General features: G+C 35.5%; 1 protein-coding gene across 6 annotated transcripts; it reads left to right on the plus strand.

The window, feature by feature from the left end:
- The first annotated feature begins 611 nt into the window (after positions 1-611).
- LOC136340694 (protein groucho-like) lies at positions 612-24,348 on the plus strand. Of its 6 annotated transcripts, none has more exons than XM_066284944.1 (16): positions 612-753; positions 8,335-8,432; positions 8,497-8,560; positions 12,237-12,281; positions 14,035-14,172; positions 16,553-16,585; positions 17,775-18,038; positions 18,677-18,781; positions 20,708-20,773; positions 20,824-20,985; positions 22,339-22,604; positions 22,658-22,907; positions 23,247-23,504; positions 23,573-23,779; positions 23,833-23,991; positions 24,042-24,348. In XM_066284944.1, the coding sequence occupies exons 1-16, from the start codon at positions 688-690 to the stop codon at positions 24,147-24,149; spliced, it is 2,289 nt and encodes a 762-aa protein (XP_066141041.1). In that variant the 5' UTR covers positions 612-687; the 3' UTR covers positions 24,150-24,348. The 6 variants fall into 6 exon arrangements, with proteins under 6 accessions (XP_066141041.1, XP_066141042.1, XP_066141043.1 ...); XM_066284945.1 differs by having other exon boundaries at positions 17,778-18,038; XM_066284949.1 differs by lacking the exon at positions 612-753 and adding an exon at positions 789-1,231.
- The last annotated feature ends 448 nt before the right edge of the window (positions 24,349-24,796 follow it).

Here is a 24,796-nt window from a genome sequence, read left to right on the forward strand (position 1 = left end):
TAACTTCACAAATTTGCAAATGTCTAACCTAGATATTTTCAAAATAGCAAAAAAACGAATTAAAATTTGAACCTTCAGCACCCTATATATGTCTGAAACTATCAAATTTGGGATAAGGTATAATTTCTCTAATCGTTTTTATTTGACACATAGTATCTTCAGATTTCGGTTGTCTCATCGTTAATAAATCACCCTGTGTAAACTGGGAATATATTTTGTAGTTTTTGATTTACAGATTTGAAATCGTGTGTTTGAAAACACGTATGCGTAGATGCCAATTAAGGTTACGAAATTTTTCTGAATGTACGTTTATGAGTCCACGGAGGTGTTGAGCTATCAACTTTTGCCGCTACCGAGAGCTCTTTATAGAACTCGGTGTTATAGAAATAATTATCAAACTACGATTAACGACGCTAATACATTTCACAACTACCACGGCGATGGAATTTAAAAAAAAATGTATATATATATATGTTTTAAAAAATGACTACCTTGAGCAATGATTTGCTCTGACTTCACCGTTTCTATGGAAATTAACTAACCCGATTTAAATGTCAGTTAGTCGTGTCATCGAGTATTTCAGGCCTTTCAAAATGCCGACACATTTTTGTAATATATTTGCCAGGCGACGTCCTTCAAGACACCTTTCAAGGACAAAGGGCCGATTATCCTTCCAAGCCCTCCCGAATGCGTCGCCCCTGTCCTCATATTGGCTTTTCTCACAATCGTTTGCCAACAGGGACGCGGACAGAGGTAAACAGACCTTCGATGATTTGGGATTTGTGTTTGTGCTTTGTGCGCTTGCCGTTAGTTTCGGTTCGGTAGCCGGCTGATTTACGTTCATAAGCGCTTGGAATCTACAAAGTGACGCTTAAACGAACGTATCTCTCGTTTTGGTTGTGATATACTTAATAGATAGGAGTACCGTTCAGTGAAAGCGTTTTAATGGTGTCATAAAAGTTAGAAAAAAAAACGATGAGATATACTCGCGGTGTATTACGAAATTGAGCGATTATCAACCCAATGATTAGTGTCTCGTTTTTTTTTAACCGCCGGTTCGAGTTGGATTGCTTTGTTTGAAATAGTGCGATTTTTACACGATGTTTGCTTAACGAAATGTAGCAGTTGGACTTGGCCTCAAAAAATCGTGACCGATGCCGGACAATTTCGATACTCTGGAAGCGGTGTTAGGTCATTATCGGATATTCTAACCAAATGTTTAAAACGGTAGGTAGGTATTAACTCTATAATCTAATCTGGATGGACTGGCATAATTTGATGTCCTTAATATTCATTGTGTTTGCTGAACTAATTTAAAAAACTTGTTCATTTGGATAGGAAATAAGTGGCGGTCGGCATTGGTCTGATGTAGAGCATCATAGGATTACTTCGGATATTATTTTTTCGCGTAGTAGTAAACAGAGTAAAAGTTAGGCTTTTTAAAACCCTTGGGAAATCCTCAAAATATTATCGGCCAAATAACCTAATTATTGGTTGGGACATACTCATTCAGAGTACCTCATTATCTTCAGATTCTTTAAACTTCTAAAAACGCTTTTCAAAAGGAACATACTCAAAAGCATTTCCAGATCCGTTGCCGTCTCCGTAAAGGTCACAACAATACAAAAAACCGATCTATTAATGACCCAAAACAGGCTTTAAGGTGTCGCTTTCAATGCCTTGGATTTATACCGATATTTTATGGCATAGACATTTTTTCCAGAGTTAGACGTGAATCTCCCCACCATTTCATTCGATACGAGTTATTTCGGTCCACACTGATCGGATATTCACCCTCGATGCCCTCTGATCTAGACATGAACCCCTCCACGTTTTAGCTCAATACCAGTCTTCACAGACTACAGTGATCGAACGCACTTTCGATACCTTTTGATCTAGACGTGAATCGCCTATCGATTTAGCTCGAGGAGAATTGAGGGATTTAAGATGTGAGGGTCACAAGCATTCATAACCGCAGCATATACAGGGTTAGCCACGCAACCCGTTCATTAGACCGTTTTTGACGTTTCAATTACCAAAGACCAATAAAAATTGATTTCGGGCGAGAATCCACCATTTTAAGTCCAAATAAAATATTTTCAATATGGCGACACTTCCAGTTATATCAGAAATAGTTATCATCTTTATTATTTTAAATGGCACCCCTTTGATTTTTTTTTCATTTTCTTTTTTTTTTGTTAAATTTAAAGGTGAGTTTATCTAAATTGTCTTATGTTAAAATTTACGAGTTTCGCATTATACTAGAAAGTTTGAAAAATTTGACAGTTGCAATATTTCACGGAAATCGGTAGTGTGCGCTAATTACAGTGAATTTTTGAATTGGTGTTCTGGGATTTAAAGATGATCTATCAAGCTAAGTTTTGACGCATTTTAATTTGACTAAAAGTCTTCAACAACCCCGAAAATTGGCCTCCGAAATTGCACGACTTCAAATCTTATTTATTTCAAATAGAACATCCTGTGTCTTAAAGCATTTTCGAGCCCAGAATTAAATTCTGTATCAAATATAATTAAGGTTCCCTGGACTGATCTTGGATAGGGGAAGGATTGTGGAGCGCTTTTTGTAAAATTAAAATACGCCAAAATGTAGTTTATTATGTCCTCTTTAAGTTCTAGAATACTAATTTTAAAATTCGCGGCAGTTAACGCACAATATGGATTTCCGTGGAACCTTGAATCTGTAACAATGTTTGAATCTTGCCGGTATAACTCAGAAACGAGAAATTTTAGACATAGTATACTTTACATAAACTGACCTTAAAATTAAAGGAAAAATCTGAAAATAATAAACGAAATAGGGAGTTTCGTGCGAAATAACTAAGTAGATAGTTACTTCCGGTATAACCGGAAGTACTACTATTTTGAAAATATTTTATTTGGATTGGATTCAAAATGACTGATTCCAACCTGAAACCAAATTTAATTGGGCTATGATAGTAGGAAGTCAGAATTTTTCTAATTAATGTGTTGCGTGGGTATAATATGTAATATGTACGATGTTCCATTATTAGATTTAATTGAGGTACAATAAGTTTACCTACATAAAAAAAATTAGAAATGACTTATCTGCAATTCGCATCTAAAGGAATTTACTCCAATTTCATCGGCTAAATTTTACAAAAATCGGTCGAGAAGTGCAGTTTAGAACCAACTTTTTCCGTTTTAGTCTGTGAACCTTCAGCCGTTAGAACAGTGTTCTTTATTTGAAATTTCGAATAACAATTAGTTAAAGTTCAAAGTGTCTATTAAATGTTATAACATTACATTTGTTATATATTATATTGAGAGCTATGTCGTATGATGAACAAAGGACAAAAAATTTTAAGTGCAAAAGAAAGTACAAAGCGGGTCAAATACACAAGAAACATCACAAAATAAGCATGTGGCTAATATTGAAGAATTGGAATGGACGCCTGCAATTCTATAGCGGCGATCTTATTATCAAGATATGCGTCTATATAAATATGTTACTAGACTCTAGTTAACTCTCCTAAAAACTAATCTTCAGCTATGTACGAATTAGGAATGAAGAGCAATATGTATTCTATGTTTATGGTTTTCAAAGCATTATATAGTTGAAGTGGGATAATTTCAAAGAAACTGGAATTAGGTAAATAAGACACCCCACTTACTATATCAAATCGGTAGGAAGCTTCCTCTCATTTAAACTGAACTTAATCATGCTTTGACCCCCGGATTTCACCGAACAAACAACATCTTGTAAAGCCAGAAAGGCAATAAACTAACTTCCGTGGGTCCCGATACCGAGAAGATCAATAAAATCTTAACCGATCCTGGCTTTTACGTTATTTTCTTGCCTTCCATCCATAACAATTCTATAAGGTGATAATTGCTTTTCTGGGGAAAATTCTTATAGATTGTAAGCAGGTTAGTCTGATAAAAATTTATAACATAATTACTATTAGCAATTTCGTGATCCTTACCAAAGGGAGAATAGAATATTTATGCATTTGGATAAATTTACTCATTAACAGATAAAATAGCCAACAAAAATTTTGACAGGAAAAATTGAAAATTGTAATCCTAAGTATACAGAGTGTGATTTGGGCAAAATTGCACATTTTGCAGTTCAAATAATGTCATATTTCAAAAATGATTTTTGCTTGAATTTAAAAACAGTGAAATTTTGGAAAATAAAGTTAGAAACAATTAAGGACATTTTAAATTATTTACGCTAGATTTAGTCAAGAACTCACAGAAATATTCGAGAGACACATTTTTGATACACTTAGGCTTTGATCGCACTCGTTATGAAAGAATTGTATTATATTTCGCTCTATTTTTTTGTGACGCGATTATTACAAATTAAAATTAAACATTCATACGACCACAGACCTGCATATGTTTGCTGTTTTTTAATCGCACCTTTAACATTTTTTGGTGCTTTGGCAGCCAAAGTGAGTTTAGATTTGAATTTCAATTATAGGATAATAAGAACGTTGGAACACAGGAATTTAATTTTGGATGTTATCAACAATGAACAATTTATATTAGCAGTAGAAACCAGACCTGAACTTTATAATAAAAAATTAAAGGGACGAACGTTCCGCTGCGGACACAGCCTTCCTCTGTCTAGTGTTTTGATAACTGAGAACTAAACTGGAAGAGTTTTCAGGGATGTTCTAGGTGGTATTCTATTAACTCGTAATGAAGTTTGTGAAACTGTCCTTTTAGCAATTTGCTGCTCACACTTAGGTGGACCAAATAGGGCTTTTGCTTTTTCCACGATAGTGGAGAGCAAGAGCGGTTACAGCACCTATCTCTTCGAATTTCCATTTTGCTTTTGTGATGCGACAAAGAAATCGCATCTGCGAATATAGGTTTTTATTGTCACCCGCGCACCTACGCTTGAGATTTTTGATTACCAGAAAGAAAATTTGAAACGCTTGCTAATCCTAGGTGCCGAACTACTACACCGGCGTGTTTTCCATTGTATTTTTAACACGGTGATTATCAGTCCTAACAGAACCTGTATCTAAAAGCGAGATAAACTAAACGAATGGAATAAAAAAAATTACAGCATAAAAAGTTGAGCCCTCGAAAATAAATAATACTTTATTTGAACGTTTTTCTTTGAAGATTTCTCAATTTCAAGATATGTGTTTGTTCCGTTTACATAGGATCACCAGGTACGTTGCGTTTATCAAAAGTGTCTTCATCAATCATTTATTTAGGGGGTTGCATAAAAAGGAATCTTAATAGCTTATATTCGCATTCGAAGAAAGACTCCCGAGAACAACTAAAGGCGTCACAAAAATATTCGGACGGTAATAACTAAAACATAACTACGACATGTCGATAATTAATTAAAAGATAAATAAGAACATAATTCATTAAATAAGTATTTTGTATGACTTCCTATTGCTTTAACCACACTTTTCAAACGTTTAGACACAGAAGATACAATAAAAAAAATCATTTAAATCAATATTATTCCGTTCTTCTTGCAACCTGGCTTTGAATACTGTTTTAGGTGTTATTTCATGTTTTCTAAGTTGTTGTTTCAAATAAGGTCATATATTTTCTATCGGATTGAGGTCCGAAGATTGAGGAGGATTTCTAAGAACTTTCGGACAATTCTACAACAATAATTCGTGAACAATGCAATTGTTATGTTTTGGATCATTGTCTTAGTATAGCTTAAACAAATTTAATACGCCCGTGTTTTCCGCGTTTTTCTTTAAATTTTGTCTTAGAATATTTAAATACACATTTTAGTCTGCAATTCCTTCAATGAAGACTAATTCTCCGATTCCTCTTGATGACGCACACTCCCAAACCAAAACCGAATCTCCTCCATGTTTCACCGTTGGACAAAGGTGTTGTTTTTTCAATTCTTCGTTTGCTTTCCACCACACCATTTGACGTCCGTCGTAGTCAAAAACATTCAATTTTTAGTCATGACAGAAAACTATACCATTCCAGTAATTATCTAACTTGGAAATGAATTTTTAGCAAAATTTAATCGCACCTTTACATTTTTAGTGCTGAGTCGTGACTTTTTCTTGGATGACTTCTAATACACCGACGAATTGTTTCAGTATTAAATATTTTATTAGAATGATTTTGCAACAGGATTTTCATCTTGGGAGTGCTAACTTTGGGGTTTTCCTTAATGGTTCTCATTATGAAAATAGTTGTCCCTGTCATTTAACAATTTTGAACGACTTGTTTGTTTCTTTGAGAATATTCTATTTTCACTTTTGTAATATTGGACTATGTTTCCAACTGTGCTCTTGCTTAATTGGAACATTTTACAAATATTTTTATAGGATTTACCGTTTTCATAATGAAATATCGCTAATTGCTTGTTATCGAAACTAACATCACTTTTGTTCGGCACCCGACCCATGATTGATATTATTTTTAACTCTGCTCTACGATATTTACATTTAGCAAGCAAAAAATTCATAACAAATACCTAGGAAATAAATTTTTCTACTATGGATCATTTTGTTGTGCATATTGTCCAAATATTTTTATAACTCGTTTAGTTGTTCTCTGGACATTTTCTTCGAATTGTAAAGTAAGATTAAGATTCCGTGTTCTTTTTTTTTATAGACCCCTACATAAATGATTTATGAAGACAATTTTGATGTAAAATAAATTAATAACTAATATATTCAATTAAAAATCGTAAAATCTTTAAAATGGACGCGTGCGAATATTTTTGGGATTCACTTTACATGGTGTGCCAAAAACATTGGTATAAATTGGTAGGGGATCAAACAGCGTTGAAAAATAAAGCGGTTAAGTTGAATTTGGCTTATATAAAACTTGGTGCTTTTCGATTTACAGGGTGTTAAAACAATTATTTTTTTGTAATTTATCGATAAATCTTATATTTTGCAAGTTTTTGAGATTAAATTTTGCATGGGAGAGGTTTTGGGCACGACAAATCTATCTACAATATCTATTTTTAACTAATGTATAAATAATATCACCTACGTCGTATATGTATTTGGAAAATTAACATAACTGTTTAAGTAAACCTCGTATATTAATTTTTTGTATACATTTGAAAAGAGTAGATCTTTTTCCAAAGAAAAGATACACTTAAGAAAATTACGTATCTCTAACGGTTTTCGAGATATTTTTGGGTACATTTTCCTGTGCATATTAATTTGTACCAACGTTTTTGGGACACCCTGTATAGGTACCTGAATAAATTTTCAACTAAGTACATACTAATAAAAAAAAACAAGGATTTATTAGGGCCCTCTATTAAAAAAAAAACTGTACATGAAAGGCATATTGAAATTTACGATTAATAAAATATTTTAAAATTTTGAATATATTGGATCACTCGATGGTTTGTAAAGCATCTAAATATTTTTTTGCTACTTTTTTTGTGTGGAGTATAGCGATAACTAATTTTTTAAATATTTACATGAAATATATTCACTTATTCATTGTTATTCCGTCTATATTAGCTGCTTTTCAAATAGCGTGGGTTATTCGTAAGGCCTTCTTAAAAAAATTGCGAAAATATTTTCCTAAAAAAATTCTCATTTTAAGTAGGATCTCCAACACCGAATGCTCGGCAAGAAAAATTCTGACAATGTTATCGGGAATTTGCCGTTCCGAGAAATCGCCTATATACCTATATATCAACAGCTTCAAGCGCAGCCTAAAAAAAAACATAAATAAAGGCCTCATTAGTATACTCTTCGTCCGTAAACATTGTTAAATACTTTTGTTAAAGAACAAACAAGACAATTCATTTTCTTGTACCTCACGTATGCATAAAATGAAGTAGCAGTTATTTTAACCGCAAAGAAAATATTATTTCACTTTTTTTACACTTAAAGGTTTACTAGACAGATGTGTTTTTTTCTGTTTTATCTAAGTTACAAGTAACAAAAAAGGGCTATTTATGATTCGACTTCAGTTATCATAGAATGACAAAGAAAAATGCACGTGCCTTTTTTTGCTGCTTGAGCTGGAAAGTCGCATATTTAGTATAATCATCCCCCAAATGATTCTCTTCTGGTCACCCGCTATATACACTGTTTATATTAAATGAATATTGGCAATCTTAGAGTCTTTCTATTCATTTTGTTGTCTACTAAACCCTTTTTGGGCATGCCTTTACCTTTTTTTAAATTATTTTCTAATGTCCCCAATCCTTTCGATGAGAGTTTTATTTTATTTGTGTATGTTGCATTCAACTTCGTATAAAAATTGTTCAAATTCTATCTTGATCATCAATGTAGCTTAAATAAAATTACATAATCTCTAACTAGACGGTGTACTTAATAATGTACGAACACCTCTTTGCTTTTTTTCCAGGGACCTCCACCACCAGGTGGTCAATTAAAATTCACCGCACCAGAGAGCATAGACAGGATAAAGGAAGAGTTCAATTTTTTGCAATCCCAGTATCATTCGTAAGTACCCAAACTTATTATTGGTGTGTCGCACAATTTAATTTTAAAAAATTTGAATTCGCAGGTTGAAAGTGGAGTATGAAAAATTGATGGGCGAGAAGACCGAAATGCAGCGGCACTACGTAATGGTAAGATTTTCCCGTTTTTTGTCAGGCTTAAAGACTTCATGAAGACGCTTTGAAGACACCATAAAAATCTCGACTTTCCATCATATTTCATTCGTTCAATTAATGAATATTGCTAGGAAAAATCCCTTTTCAAACAAAGAGCAGCCCTTTCCTTTCCGACATATTTTTAGGTCTTGTTAGTACTTTTGTTACTGGTTCCTCCCTGGTTGATCCAATAACGGTCGTGATGTCCTGACGTTTCATTTGTACGAACGTTCGCATTATCGTAGATGTATCTCGAGCCCAAATCCGTCACACGTTAGACGAACAACAAGCGCGCACCCCGAATCCGCATCTTCCCCCTGCCCACCCACCCCCGAACAAGATCATACAACAACGTTTTTCCGTTCGGGGGTGACATTTATCAGAGGCCACATTATGGCGCGGGGTGGATTTTATCGATTACCAGTGCAAAGCACACGACAAGGTGCTCGTCACATCTGATACACGCAAGTGAAACGACTGTTAATGTTAATGGGGCTGCAGGGGCGCAACGGTCGGGGATGTGTCAACCTTTCGATAGAGGATATGGGGGATGGGGGGCCTCCGCTTCCCTCTCTAGTTCCCTGTATTTGAAGGGGTGTATCGTTTAAGCTTGTTTCCGTTAAGCGTTATTTTGCAGATACAGTCGTCATTATGTTTTGTCGAGAGAATTAATAGTCCCCCTAATGTTATGTACAGGGAGGAATTTGCCTGCATCGAGCGATTTATACCAACGGAAGATTTGTTGGAATTATGACAAATGTGGTGAGGATGAGTGTTGGGTGCTAGAGGGTAAAAAAAGGACGGGATTCGGCTACCACTGCTGTAAATATGAAATCGGAATTTTTCAAGAGAAAACCGTAGCTGTTCAGTGTAGTTACTGTGAAGCCGTGTTGCTGGTGTGATTTTCTTTGTTAAGATTAAGACAAAGATTTTCAACTCGCATCAGTGCAAGTTTCACACAACAGCATGGTTCGCAACGGCGTCGAACACGTCGAAGTTGGTGCCTGGACACTACGATTTGTGGACAACCTTAATTTTTTGTTGGCATTTGAAGAAAAGCGCTGCACAAATCGCATTGAATGGTTGTCGACGCTTAGGATCACAAGTTTCACAGATCATAAACCATTGCGTTTTGAGTGGTCAAAGAAAATTCGAAAAGTGGCAATTCTGAGACGAGAGACGAAGAATGTGGAGAACTATCGAAAACATTTAAAGAGAGGGAATTGCAAGCATTGTTGGATGAGGAGGAAGCTCAAATGCAACAACAACTCGCAGATCAATTAAATGTGACAGGAGAAGCTGTTTCCATGAATAATTTGAAGGTCATGGGAAATATCTGAAAAATGAGAAAAATGGGTTCCGCATCAACTGAATGAAAGACGGCAGGAAAACCGAAAAATTACTTGTGAAACGCTGCTTGCCAGGTACAAAAGAGAATCATTTCTGCCTCGCATTGTGACGGGTGATGAAAGGTGGACATATACAAGGTGTCCCGTAAGTCAACGATATCCCTGGAAGGGACGATAAGCCAACTCTAAATAAGTCGATTTAATAAAACTTGCCATGATCCAAAACGCAATAATAACCGAGATACGGGGTATCAAAGGTGAAAAAATAAATCACAAATTCTTTAATACATCTCCACTGCTTCGGACTAATTTCACGAAATTTTGTATTCGGAAATTTCTTGAGTCGATAAATTCATATTTTTCGACGATTTCGGTGTATCTCCTAGAAAGAGCCACAGGCGACCAGTAAAAGATACACCGAAGGCATACCTTTTTTAAGCAAGAAAAGTGAAAGAAAAAATTTATCTAGTTCAAAATGACATACACCGTGGCCTAATAAAGTTTTGGCAGTTTAAATTATTCTTAATGGCCGTCTGTGGTGCCCTCTAAAAAATGCACCAAAATCGTTGATAAATTTGAATTTATCATCTCAAGAAATTCCCGAATACAAAAATTTCGGGGAATTAGTTCAAAGTAGTGGAGACGCAGCAAAGAAAATGTGATTTATTTTTTCACCTTTGATACTCTGTATCTCGGTTGTTATTAACATTTGGAGACTAAGACGAGTTTAGTTAAATCGACTTATTTTGAATTGGCCTATCCGCCCTTCGAGGGATATAATTGACTTAAGGGACACCCTGTGTATTTTGAGATTCCTGTCCTATCCTATTCTATCCTATCTTATCCTAGATCATGGGTAACTTTAGGATGAACTATCGACATCGACAGGCAGGGCCAACTAGCCATAGCCGGAAGACATTGCTTTGTGTTTGGCGAAATCAGGAGTGTGTGATCTATTATGAGCTGTTAAAATCGAGCGAAACCGTTAATACTAAACGCTACCGGCCAGAAATGATCGATTTGAATCAAGCTTTGCGTGAAAAACTACCAAAATGTATATGCAATATGCCCCGGGATGGAGTTGCCAAGAGGAGAAAATTCTTTATTTTTCGTTTTACGAGAAAAATGTATTGTTTATGAAAGTTTTTTCTTATTCCAAAATAGCTGAATTAGTTCTCACCGCTTCAATTTGTTTTTTCGTCACAGAGAAATATCCAAAAGTAGATTATTTGAACATTTTTCTAAGTTCCAAAAGCTAATTGTCGTTTTCATGGCAGCCGTAAGGAAAACTTTTGTTTATTAAGTTTTTATTACAATAATCCACCAAAAAAGATGAAACTAAAAATGAAAAAAATCACTCGATCCATTTACCTTCACCTTGAACGCACAGCTCTAATCTTTGACGCAGTTCACGCCAACGTCTTCGGATGCCTTCGATTGGTGGTAGGTAAAGACACCACAGCATCTCAGATCCTCTCCTTCAAATGTTCTAAATTTAGAGTAAAATCATTCACATAAACTATTTGTTTTAAACAGCCCCAAAGGTAAAAATCAGCCGTAGTCGAATCAGGGCTCCTCGATGGTCTATCATCAATGGACTATTTTTATTGCACTGCAAAACTAATTTACATACTTTTTCCTCTTGGCAACCCTATTCAGGGATACACTGCATAATAAACTTATGCGAAAGTTATTTGTTTTTATTCTGTGAATGTCTTTTTGGAGGGGTTTTTCGGTACGAAAGAAAAACTATTTTTTAGGTGGCGTCTCCTGCGCGGTACCGAGATACCAAAAATAAAAATTTTTTTTTATCAGTATCGACAAATTTAAAATTTTTAGAAATTCTGATGAACTCAATTAGTTCACATAAAAAGCGATTTTTTGAAAACGACTCCTAAAAAGATATCTCATGGGTTTAAGTAGGGACCTCGTAGTGAGCAAAGATGTTTTCTACACTGACCATTCGATCAATGTGGAAAATTCATATTCTAGAACTCTCTTCTAGAACGTGATAACCAGGAGCGTCATCTTACATAAATCGAAAACATTGCCTTAAAGCTAGAGGAATGTTGTGGGGCTCAGTAGCATTCTTGAAATTTATGGCTTGGTCTCCGCAAAACGGGTTATCTATCAGTTTTTAAATTGTGTGTGCTTGAATTTAGGATAAAAAAAACATGTTAACGAATGGCAGTATTGTGCTGCTGATTTGACGGAAAGTCTATGTTAACTTTACCTTATTGTAGCTTTATCAATTTATTACACTCGTATTTATGTTACCTACTGATTTCTTTTTCTTTTTATAGTACTACGAAATGTCTTACGGTCTCAACATGGAGATGCACAAACAGGTATGGCAAATGGCAATGAAGTCTTTGTATCTCCCAGTTCATGATGGTCATTTTAAGAAGTGTTATGTGCGTGTGGTAAATGGAAATAAGTCTTCTAGGGGGAAGTCAGAAAATTTTTGCATATTTTTTTAATACCTTTTTTTGTTTTCCTGTATATTTCTAAAATATAATACTATGAAAAATATTTTAAAAACTACACCCTCAAAACCTTTTTTTGGTTGAAAACGATCCGCTTCGGCTCCTGTCTGCGCAATGGACTTTGCGATCCCCCTTTATATGATACAATCAGAGTCATACAATAAAAAATCCCCCCTCCCCTTCCATCCTACCACCATCCCTCAATCTGAAAAAATAAGGGCTTTTCGGAAGAATCCTAAAATATGTTAAAACGGTTTTTTACACAGACGAATTTTTATATAAATTTAAATATCCAAACTTCACCCTTAGATACGTTACCGCAACTGTCTCAAAAATATTAAGTGGCATGAGAAGTTATGTGACAATTCATATTAAAGGCCTTACGAAACTGTATTCAGTAGTGTAATGAGATTCAAGATATATCAAGTAGTTTTTGAAATAAATAATATAAATTTCGTAAAAAATGCAATATAAATTTAGTTAAATAGTACGTCAACAATGAAAAAACTAATTTTTTAATAGGAAATTAATTTGGTGTCGATGTTTTGCTCACAAAACTTCTTTGGTAATTTTTATTTATTTAATGTATTTCTTTTAACTTAACATTTTTTACTTCAGATGTTAACTTCAAAATTTTAAATTAACGCCTTTTTTTTATTTTTTGATATAAAGCATTTTTCTGAATTTGATTATGTATGACAAGTTAATGTTAAATCAATTTTTAATTGAAATAAAATATTTATTTTTTATTTTTGACTACTAACGCATTATCTCTAATATTACAAATATAATTTTTCTGCTGAATTTAACAACGCATCTCTCCATAGTTTTCACAAAATTTTATATATATTGATCGAATTGATACATTGCTAAATGACTCATGTGGTTCAAATTTTTCAATTTTGTTCACTTAAAAATTGTTTTAATATTAACTTGTTAGAGGTTTCCAAATTCAGAAAAGTAGTTTATACCAAAACCTGTAAAAAAGTACGGAGTTCTATTTAAAATTCTGAAGTTGACACCTGAAGCAGAAGAAGTTGAGTTAAAAAAATCAACTAACGTTACTATAAACCGTATAATTTTATTTAATTTTTACTTAATCAAAATCCGTTCATAAATCACTAAGTTATAGTTTCGCCCGTTTTTTATGAGATAACCTGTGTTATTATATATTAAAAGTACAATACTTAATTTTATTGCTTTTTGTCTTTTTTTTACTCTATCATGAATTCCACCCTTTTAAATCCACGGTTGTACAAAGGTTTATACTTTCCAAGATCGTTTATAGTCGTCTCATGATAGTTAATGAATGCACTGGACATTAACAATCACTTTTAAAGTATTAAAAATATTCCATTATCGTGTTCTTACTACGGGCGTATTAAAAAAAAATGTTGATGACTCCCTTGAATTCTTAATTTTTCTCTCGTTCAGTCAAGTCTGTACCTATTACCGTTTACGCGATCCTCATGTTGGATGTTCTAATTTTTTACACATCGTTTTTCCACAATTTAAAACATGTTAGTCCTTCTGAAAGTGACACTGAATTCTCCACAAAAGTCTGCCCAACTAGTGGACAGCAAATACCAGCCTAAGTTAACGTTTGTTTTATTAGACTGAAATAGCCAAACGATTTAGTGCCATGATCGCCCAACTGATGCCTTTCTTAGCCCAAGAACACCAACAGCAAGTAGCCAACGCTGTTGAAAGAGCGAAGCAGGTGAGCATGGCGGAACTAAACGCTATAATTGGGGTAAGTGTTTGGTCGTTGTGATTTTTTCAAATCCTTGAGGGATGTCTTTGGAATCCACAATTATAATTATCCGAATTAAAAAGAATAAAGGACAAAAGTAGATTATTTTCCAACTAGTAAGAAGGGTTAACATATTTGCATGGGTGATATTTCCCTGGATAAGTAGACATTGTCTAGGTGTAAAACCGTAATTTTTCGGGCGTTCCCATTTTAAGAGTGCGTTTTTCCATATCTCAGAAACTGTTCGAGTTAGTTTTAAATAGTATAGTCCACAACCGGTCATCAACAAATTCAGGATATTCTCAACAGCTTCGCGATGGATATCTGCCATGATTTTCCACCGGAGAATGTTAAAATCATGGAAAATTTCCTGCGAATAAACACAAATGTAAGGAAACCTTCGTGGCATGTAACATAAAGATTTTCCTTCTTTCATTTCTACATTAACGGCTGATTTCTTTTGTGGGCTGGACATGCTACGAGCATTTTTTTCCATAAAAGATGGGTTTATAGATTAACAGAAGCATAACAAAAACTTGAATCGTGCAGAATACACGTGCCTAATTTATAGATACACTAATTTAGCATAGCATGGCCCGGCATAACTCTAAACATGATCAAGTCTCATCTTTTGTGTTCTGCTTATACTGTACCTGTTGTTTCAAGCCAGTCAGAAATAATTTTATCATTATTATTAATTATTTATCGTTATTCTAACACACATTTTTATTAAATGTATAATTGAAGCACCTCCCAATGATCTTGTGCATTGGATATTAATTGATATGTGAGCAGAGGCTGGAACGATAATTGTCCTGGTAATGCAGCAATAAAGTTGCGAAAGGTCGGTAGTTGATCGATAATTCACCTTGTTTTAATCGATCCATTTCCCACTTAAATAAACCAACATACCTCAAAATTAGGATAGTCAACTCAACCAATTGTAAGTCGGTAATTATCGATTTTCACTGTGTTACTGAGAATGTTTTAGCAATTCTAAAATTCTTTGCTGGAATTCTTTTCTTGAACCTACAAGAAGCAATGAATTCTACTCAAGTTTGCCCATTTAACTGAACATTAGTCTTCTTTTACGGAAACCCCTTTACCCAAAAAACGATTTAGATAATGGTCGCCCTGTATATAGAGTTTTAATGAAGTATATAAAAGAACTTAAAAAAAAAATGAGAATGCTTTTTTAATAGCTCCTTTTATTTTTTAGATATTTAGTTGACATTTGAAGCATCGATTATCGATTTTTAAGGCCTATGGTTTCTTTTTCCACTTGAAGATTGTCTTGCAGATGTGTGTTTATATAATATTCCCTTTGTGTCTTAGAATGAGTTGAGTGATTCCATACAGTTTGTCAACATAGTTCATTCACACCCTAAATAATTTTTTGTTACCAACTGACCTAGTTTCTGAGATATAGTATATACAGGGCGTTTCAGAATAAGCCTGCCAACTGCTTACTATAGGTTCCTGTGACCGAAATAAGAAATAAAGTTTCTATGAATATGGGCCCCTTTTTGCTTACTGTTTGAAATACAGGGTGATAAAAAATAATTACTTTTTTAGTTCTTCATAAGAAATCCGTTCCGGCATTTAATATGTTTATGAAAATTAAGGAGTGTAAAATAGATGTAGAGATACATTTTTTAGAAAAAATAAAATGTGTTTGATTTCATCAATGGCGATCTCTTCGATATGATCCTGAAGATTTCAAGTGAAAAATATGATACGTCACTGGTTAAAAAAAAATAAAAACAATTTTCTAAATTGTTCACATTTCTGCAAAAAAAGGTCTCTCGAATATTTTTCGTAACGTTAACCGCTTTCATGGAAAAAGATAAAACTCAATCTGCAACTGACAAATCGCTTAATTCATTCGTTTACACAATAAAAAAGACACCAGGGACTGTTCAAAGCATGTAAAATAATATGCGAAATAATGCGAAGGAATGCATTCTGGTCGGTGGAGGGTATTTTCAACACTTTTTTTCATTTTTCTTTTATAAGTAACAAAATGTAACTAATTTAGCGTTGTAATTTTAATATTAGTTAGCAAGTATTATTTTTTTCCATGAAAACCGTGAACGTTATGAAAAATATTCAAGAGACTTTTTTTACAGAAATATGAAAAATTTAAAAAATAATTATAATTTTTTTAACGAGCAATGTGCCATATTTTTCCTTTCAAATGTTCAGGGTCATATGAATGGGGCGCTACTGGTGAAATTTGAAACATTGTTTCTCCCTTAAAACATATATTTCCACACCTATTTTACGCTGTGTATTCACTCTTAAATGAATCACTCTGTACGTCTGTATCAATAGATTTCCGAAAACCGTTCTTGTGTTATTACCAATTTTGTTGTTCCAGCAACAGCAACAACAAGGTCTTCAGCAGTTGCTTGTAAGTAATACGTTAGCAAGTTTTTGATTTTATGTTCATCTTTGTTTGTGCATGTCCTTTATATCGATCATACCTGATAGTTATTTCAACTTGTTAAAAACCTCGGTACGGTATGAGAAATGCATGTTGGTGGTCCATGGTCCATGGAAGAACCGAACGCCAAATGAGTAAACTGCATCAAATATAAAATTTCATTATAGGCATGTGCTAAATTTCTCTGTGTTTGGGTGAATTACTGACGGTGAAAATTCAGTCCACGTCTAATAAAATGTGTCCATCCCTGCCCTATAATTATTTATTTAAATAAGGGAAACACATCAGATTAGATACATATACAGTGTCCTATTAACAATTTATCACGATCTAATTTCTTTTCATTAATTTTGACATTGGCAAAACGGTTCAAACGGATACCCCTCCTTTAGTTTAAGAGCAGAACTAAAAATGGCCTCTGTGCTGCCCCCCATATGATGCGTTTCCTCGCACGTGACGTAAATTTCTATATTTTAAATGAAACCCCCAATTTTGTTTAGGTTTTTTTTCGTTAACTATTAAGGCCACTTTATGTAATCTTTAAAATTTACGAATTTTTAGTTATTCCGGAAAATTTCAACATTGTTACAGTTGTAAAATCCCACGGAAAAAGGTATTGTGCACTAACCACTGCGAATTTTGAAAAAATATTACTAATGGAAGACCTAATAGATTCTTAAATTCAAATACGTCAAAGCATAGCTTATTAAGTCCTCCATTTACCCTAAAAGAACGATTCCGAAATTCGCATCGGTTAAGGAATCATATTGATTCCCATGGGACCTTGCAACTGTCAAAATTTTTAACATAACTCGGAAACAGTAAATTTTACATGAAAAACAATTTACATTAAAAGACCTTAAAATTTAATGAGACATCCAAAAATTTCAAAAAAATTTAAAAGTTCCGTTTAAAATAAGGAAGTTTATGTTTCGTGCAAGACGGCTCATACGAAAGAGGGCAACGAGGCAATTTTTAATTCTACTGGCAAAATGAAGGGGGTTTCCCATTTGAACATTTTTTTTAATGGTAAAAATAAATAAATTAGAGAGGGGGAGGGGGTAAATTGTTAATAGAAACCCTGTATTAATACATTTTTTGTTTCCGCTAATACGTGTTTCAATTTGAATTCTTCCTAAACACTTATTTGTTGCAGCAGCAAATTCACGCACAACAGCCTCACGCGGCGGTGCCCAGCGGCCTACCCATGAGCCCTCACCCAGTATTACCCGGAATGGGAGTCCCTGGTGCGGCCAGTCTGCTCGGCTTTACCGCGGGACTGCCCTCAGGACCAGTTACCCATGCTCCCGGCTTGCCCAGTTCCTCACATTCCATCTTAAAGCCAGACTTACATCCACGAAGTATAGAGGACTTGAAACGACCTAATAGTACCAATGCCTCCGAGGAACGAGAAAGATTGGTAAGGGAAAAGCTCGAAAAAAATTAAGTTGAAGTTTTAATTTCATCTACATAATTAATTTCCCACATACAAGGCGCAGTCCTTTCTCAGATTTTTCCTGTTGGAAATTAAGTTGGTTCTTAGGTCAAAGCAAACCTAAGGGCTCTAAATTGCTATGGCGCCTTTCTTTGAATTTGTTTTTGCTTTAGGCAAAGGGCCTCTTCATTCAACGGGCCTTTAAGTAGTGGAGAATACAGAGCAAGTGTTGCAATTCCAAATTAAACTCGAGGATAATTTAATGCATCTTCTGTACTTAGTACTCAAACATACAAACAGAATAAAATGAACACACTTAAAACTGTGTACAGATTACCGAACGCTAATCACCGTTACCGTTACCCTTAGTGCTAGTAAAGGCAACATACGGTGAGATGAAGGTATAGGAGTCCTCTCTTCTGGTGTGGGGTGCGGGGGGCTATCAAAAGTTGTCGAGTGACAATTCTGCTTTAAATACCTAAATTTTTAGAATTTAAAACATTTAAAAATTGTAATTTTCGTTTTTCAAAGATGTACATATTTGAAAATAAATTATAGTTTCTAATGTTTTTTTCAATTGTTATTAATAATCCTTGTAGTGTCATGAATAATAACTTTTTTAGAGTTCTTATTCTCCGAGGGATAGAGATAAATATCGTCCCCGATCCAGATCGTCCCCTGATCCCGATCAAAGTATAAAACGACGTAAAGAAGATAAATTAGTTCAAGTAAGTAGTGTTTTGTTACTGAAGAATTTACCATAAGATATAAAAGATGAAACTTTTGTTGAAACTGTGTTATATTTTTACTGAACTTGATACTGAATTATACCGAGTGGGTTTTTTTTTATGAGTAGTGAAGGGATCTCGAATTGGCAGAATTATGAAGTCGATTGGTTCAGGTAAAATTGTACATTTTAATATTTTATTCTGCAAAATTTTAACGATGAGGAATTCAAGTGTTAGGTAGCCCAAACACTCTGAAATCGCTTCTCGTTACTCTTGAACTTGTAGTCACTGCAAGATGCAATGCTCTACGATTTCTTTAAAATTCAGGTTGATTTTTTATACTCTGTGCACGAAAACTTTGAAGCTGTCATGGCTTCTCAACATCTGAAATAGATAATAGTGCTGTGCTCGCACAAAGTCCAGACCTTCAGACCAGGGATTAGTTTCTTATTTCACTGTTTCTCGTCTTCCAGACCCGTCCAGCAATACTGCCATATTTGCATTGTTCGTTGTCTGAATGTCAGCTTGTTCGCGTCCGTCACCCATAAAAGATTGTTGCGGTACGTTCTCTTTTCCAGAAGGTCGATTGGAGGAATGCCTGTCAATACGAGCACTGCTTCGAGGGATACAGTGTAGTATATATATGACTCGCATGAGGGGTTTATTTGAATGCTGGGCATACGTCTTGATCTTCATCATCTAGCTCTAAAGTGGAGCGGTGTAGAGGAGTTTCGTGTATTATATCACCCCGTAGAGCAGTTGCCTTTCGTGCGTGGATGGGCTCTAGATAGTAGACATTATCCGTTACAGTTGACCTAACTTATTGAGACTCTTCTTGTGTATATCCGTCTCGTGTTGACGGTGGTACACCTCCTAGTCAAACTGAACACCCAGATATCGTACCGATTTTTTCGGAGTCCGCAGATTGAAACAGATCTATATTCCTTATTCCTGGTCCCGCTGAGGATAACGGCTTCATTTTTTTTTCAGCCAGTCATTGTTCGCATCTGCAAATGGCCTCATTAGCTTCGTCCATCAGTTTCGCACTATCATCTTCGTGAACGATCAAGGCGATGTCGTCTGCATATCTGATGGCCATAACTTTGTCGATTTTATCCATTTCTAGCGTTGGATCCTGCAGAATGCTGCATAGCTTGGCGAGGAAGACCGACCCTTGCTGTATGCTACTTTTGGGGTTCTGTGTGCCACTAAATAGAGATCACTTAAAACAATTAATTTAACAAGTTCAGTTTGTGATGCTAAAACTTTTTTTCGCATTTGAGTCCTAATCATTTTGAAAACGACAAGAAGTGTAAGAAATAGGAAGAAACTAATGTTCGAAATATACAGTATGTCCTCAGATGGGGTTGCCAAGTGGAAAATTTCTTATTTTTTATTTAACAAGAAAAGTGTATTCTTCATGAAAGTTTTTGCTTGTTCTAAAACGATTCAATCGGTTCTCACAGTTTCAATTTTCCTTTTTGAACTAAAAAAAATAAGGTCTGCGCTGAGTTTCTAAGCTCCTTATTCCTGTGAAAATTAATTTTTGGGTTTTAATTCGGGTTTTCCACCGAGGTGAATACTTTCTGTGGATTGTTTAGCACATTAAAAAAATTAAATAATAACCTTTCTTCGATGTGGTTTCCAGGCTGATTATTGTTTTTTACACAAGCAGCGGCAAATCTTCGTGTGACACACATTCACACTGGTGATAAATCTCCGCTCTTAAAATTCCAGATATTATAATCTGTTTCGTTAAGTAATAAATTCAATTAATGCTCAATTTATTTCCAAAATCCTGGGAAACTATTCACCCTAGGAACAAAGAATAACTGTCCGCATCCTGCCTAATATCCGCTCGTACCGTCTCTGATTGCTTATATCTATACTTAATAGAAAAAAGGGAATTAATGGTGTTATTTTTAGGATAGCGACGGAGAGAAAAGCGACCAAGATCTAGTGGTTGATATTGCAAATGACCATACAAATGAGGTAAGACTTGTTCGTTGAAAAGCTTATAAATATGATCTGTGCGTATTTAGGAGGTGGCCTCGCCACATACCAACGGCAACCACGTAAATCCAGTGGATAATCGCGAAAATGGCAATAGCAGCTCGAGTAACGACAAAATGAAATTAGATCGTCCTCCCAGCAGAAGTGGATCATCATCATCAAGGAGCACGCCCTCACTCAAAAGTAAAGATGTAAGATGTCCACATAATTCCTATGAAAATTACTTTAAACCGAAACCCAAGAATATCACGTTCTCGCTATTCCGAATTACTCTGAAATTCTAGACATCGCATTTTCCTTCAATTGGGCTTCGGATGCGGTTACTGTCATGTCTTAGAAATTCTCCAACAGTTCAACCCTCGAAATTGCAAAAGTTTTTATCTGGCAAATGCTAAATTTTGTTAAGGGTGCGCTTAATTTCTAACCCCAATCATTCATTACCCTCAACCACCTCATCAAACAGTCCAAAATAGCACAAGTTGGAATCACATAAAGGTATCACCGGTTCAAGTCGAAACATATGAATTGTGTAAGTGGGAGAAGAACCGCATTAGTTCTAATGTGCCTCCGACGAAGATCAACGAAGTGCGATGCGAGGACAGCGGGTAAAGCGAACGGAGTTAGTCCGACCGGTGGCTCCACTTCGATATTTAAAATTCTCTGCCTTTGCGGCGATGGAGTTCTTTAAAAATATCAGGACAAAATGCAGTAATGTAAATAAATAAAGAATGATTAAACCATAACTAGAACTCATATTAGTAAAAACTCTGAAATGGTGAGAGATCTGGTATCACTGGTCTGACTTCGCCTACGGCAATCGCTAGCCTTGCAACGCACATCGTTGGTCTTTGTCAGTCATATATGAAAACTTGTGCAGTCCTTGTCCCACTTGCGCAATTTCTACGTTCCGACTTGAATAGGTAATATCTATATATGTATTGCCAGCACAGGAAAATTAGGCCTGAAAAACAAATACGACGGCCTAAAGTTAGAATCACTGGCAGTTGCAACTAAAGCAAAACGGACAATCTAGAACTAAAATTACTTACTAATACTAGAACAACGCGATTAGAGACAACCTACATACGGTAAATCGGTCAGGAACAAGGTAGACTAAAACGTTAAAGCTCGGTTTTTCAAAGGTGGTATCAGGTTCATTGTTGAAGCGAAATTTATTAAATTGGGGTAAACTTGGCAGGCAATGTGGCCCTGAGAGTGAAAACAATTTTACTGGCGATGATATCAGGATTTTTAAAAAATCGGCCATAAACAAAATGATAAATCGGTCGGGAATAATGAGTACATTAGAAATATATAACATCGGAGGAGAGTTAAAATGATTTCATTTTTATTATTTCGTCATATGGCCTAGTAACCAACGAAATTGTTTATCGAATCACTAGAATCAGATGGAAGCCCGACACGTGATGAATATTCGATTACTGAAAATGGTATAATGTGGCTATCATTATATTTGAAAGAAATGGAATTGGAAATGTTGCCACATTAAATCAACCTCCTATTGTAAGCACTAAATATTTTAGGAAAAACCCCCGACTCCAGGATCAAAGCCCCGGCCAACGACTCCTAGCATACCTACGGGTTCGATTTCTGCAAGCAGTGCGAAGCCTCCAGTTCCTCCCATTTCTCCGGCGTACTCGTCCTATCCAGGGTTGGGTGGAATAAGAACAGAACACCAAGTCCCTCCTTACCTACAACCGTTACCTCATGGGCGAGTGCCCTCCACAGTACCTGATTACGATGATTTAAATCGGGTCGCCGAATTGGGAACTCTGGCTAGAAATAAATCGTAATTTTCCTTATGTTCCATTCTTGTCTCTTTCTACTCTTTGTTTTCCTTAGGCCGTACTCATTTCATAAGACCAGAGATGGTCAGTTAGAGCCGATGCCTTTCACATCAGAAGCCCCACTAGGTTCAGGAATACCACGCCAGGCGCGCCAGGTCAATACATTAATACACGGTGAAGTGGTATGTGCGGTTACCTTTTCCAATCCGGCCAAATATGTCTACACTGGGGGGAAAGGTTGTGTCAAAGTATGGGACATCGCTCAGTCGAATAATAAGAGTCCCATTAGCCAGCTGGATTGTTTGGTAAGTGGTTGCATTTGAGTTTGGTTCGCAAAAATAGTAATTTCAGGTCTCTGTCATCAATTTTTAATGTATTGATCAGCCACCAAATTATCGATTCCATAATTTTCAATAAAAACTGCTGTTTTTTTTTGAGTTCGAAGTTAGGAAGGTGAACGAAAACCCTTATTAAGGCTTTTTATCCAAAAATTTATTAGGTGGCTGAAAAAAATGCATTAAGATTTAACTCTCTTTAATGGAACCAGTCGCATATTGAAAATGAGAAGAACAATAACGACCTCACTATCTCAATTTTCTGCCCTCACACCCAATGATTTCTCATTTATGATTATTTTTTTGCAGAAAAAAAACAACTACATTCGCTCAGTAAAACTTTTACCCGACGGTAGAACACTCATTGTAGGGGGCGAAGCTTCAAACTTGTGCATATGGGACTTAGCTAGCCCGACTCCGAGAGTAAAAGCGGAACTGAATTCCGCAGCCCCTGCGTGTTACGCGTTAGCCATTAGCCCGGATTCAAAAATCTGTTTCAGTTGTTGCTCGGATGGAAATATTGCCGTTTGGGATATACAGAATAAAATTTTAGTCCGACAATTCCAGGTGTGTAAGCACAACAATAACATTTTTCCATAGAGTTCAGTGGTTTTATTCTTCTCAATAATTAACAGGGACACACCGATGGAGCTTCTTGCGTAGACATAAGTTCAGACGGGACAAAGTTGTGGACAGGTGGACTCGACAATACTGTGCGCAGTTGGGATCTAAGGGAAGGGAAGCAATTGCAGCAGCACGACTTTACGTCCCAGATCTTTTCTCTAGGTTACTGTCCGACTAGTGATTGGTTGGCTGTTGGGATGGAGAATTCTCATGTTGAAGTACCGGTTGCGCTGCACATGTGTGAAAGATTACTCACAAACTGCTCTTTTAGGTCCTGCATGCCACGAAATCTGAAAAATATCAACTTCACCTGCATGAGAGTTGCGTTTTGAGTTTGAGGTTTGCTACCGGTGGTCAGTGGTTCATATCCACTGGGAAAGATAACCTGATAAATGCCTGGAGAACTCCATACGGGGTCAGCATTTTTCAAGTGAGTTTCAATATGTATATCAGAAAAATTTCTCACAACTCCCTTTACAGAATAAAGAATCTTCTAGTGTGCTTAGTTGTGATATATCCGCAGATGACAAATACATAGTAACAGGTTCAGGCGAGAAAAAAGCAACGGTGTATGAGGTGATATTTTAAATATGGATTTCCGGAGGGACTCAAAAATTACAAACTTACATATGTTTTTTTGAATTAAAATTTATTTCTAATGTTGATTGGGCAACATTGAGACTTTTATCAAAGAGAAGGAACTTTCTCAGCACATCGAAGTAGATTGTAAAGTCTAAATTTGTACATGACATGTAATAAGAAAGTGAAAATAAATTTATTGAGACAGTTTCGTTGTTTTCATGTGTAAAATTTTTAAAAGGCATCCTATTGTTCTGGCAACTGGATGTGATATTTGCCGAAACCCCTATTCACTTAATACCCTGAGATTTCATGTATAACTTACGCCGACACGGAACTGCCCCTGAGGGATAAAAGCACTGGTGTTGGGAGAGGCTCCAGTGTAAGCTAAGTATCACCAGTTTGGCGAATTTAACCGCTTATAACAGGACCCCTGTAGCGTAAAAAAGTAGGAAATGTATCCTCTCTTAGTGCGTCTAAAAATTCTTATTTTATAATAATATAGGGTACCAGGGCGAATACCAGCGTCTGCTATTTCAAAGAGGATATTCTATAAAAACAGCTTGGAAATAACTGCGTTAAAAATGATTTTTTTAAAACATTAATTCATTTCATAATTTCAATTATTTCAGAGATAGAAATAGTGGTGCCTTCCT

This window comes from Euwallacea fornicatus, chromosome 8, assembly GCF_040115645.1.
Source record: "Euwallacea fornicatus isolate EFF26 chromosome 8, ASM4011564v1, whole genome shotgun sequence".
NCBI classification, from domain to species: domain Eukaryota; kingdom Metazoa; phylum Arthropoda; class Insecta; order Coleoptera; family Curculionidae; genus Euwallacea; species Euwallacea fornicatus.

What these genes read in the sequence shown, in the direction of transcription:
- LOC136340694 (XM_066284944.1), top strand. Translation starts at nt 688, where the DNA reads ATGCGTCGCCCCTGTCCTCATATTGGCTTTTCTCACAATCGTTTGCCA. An exon ending in TTGCAATCCCAGTATCATTC is followed by an intron (nt 8,433 to 8,496) that starts GTAAGTACCCAA and finishes TTGAATTCGCAG; the next exon opens with GTTGAAAGTGGAGTATGAAA. An exon ending in ACGGGGTCAGCATTTTTCAA is followed by an intron (nt 23,992 to 24,041) that starts GTGAGTTTCAAT and finishes CTCCCTTTACAG; the next exon opens with AATAAAGAATCTTCTAGTGT.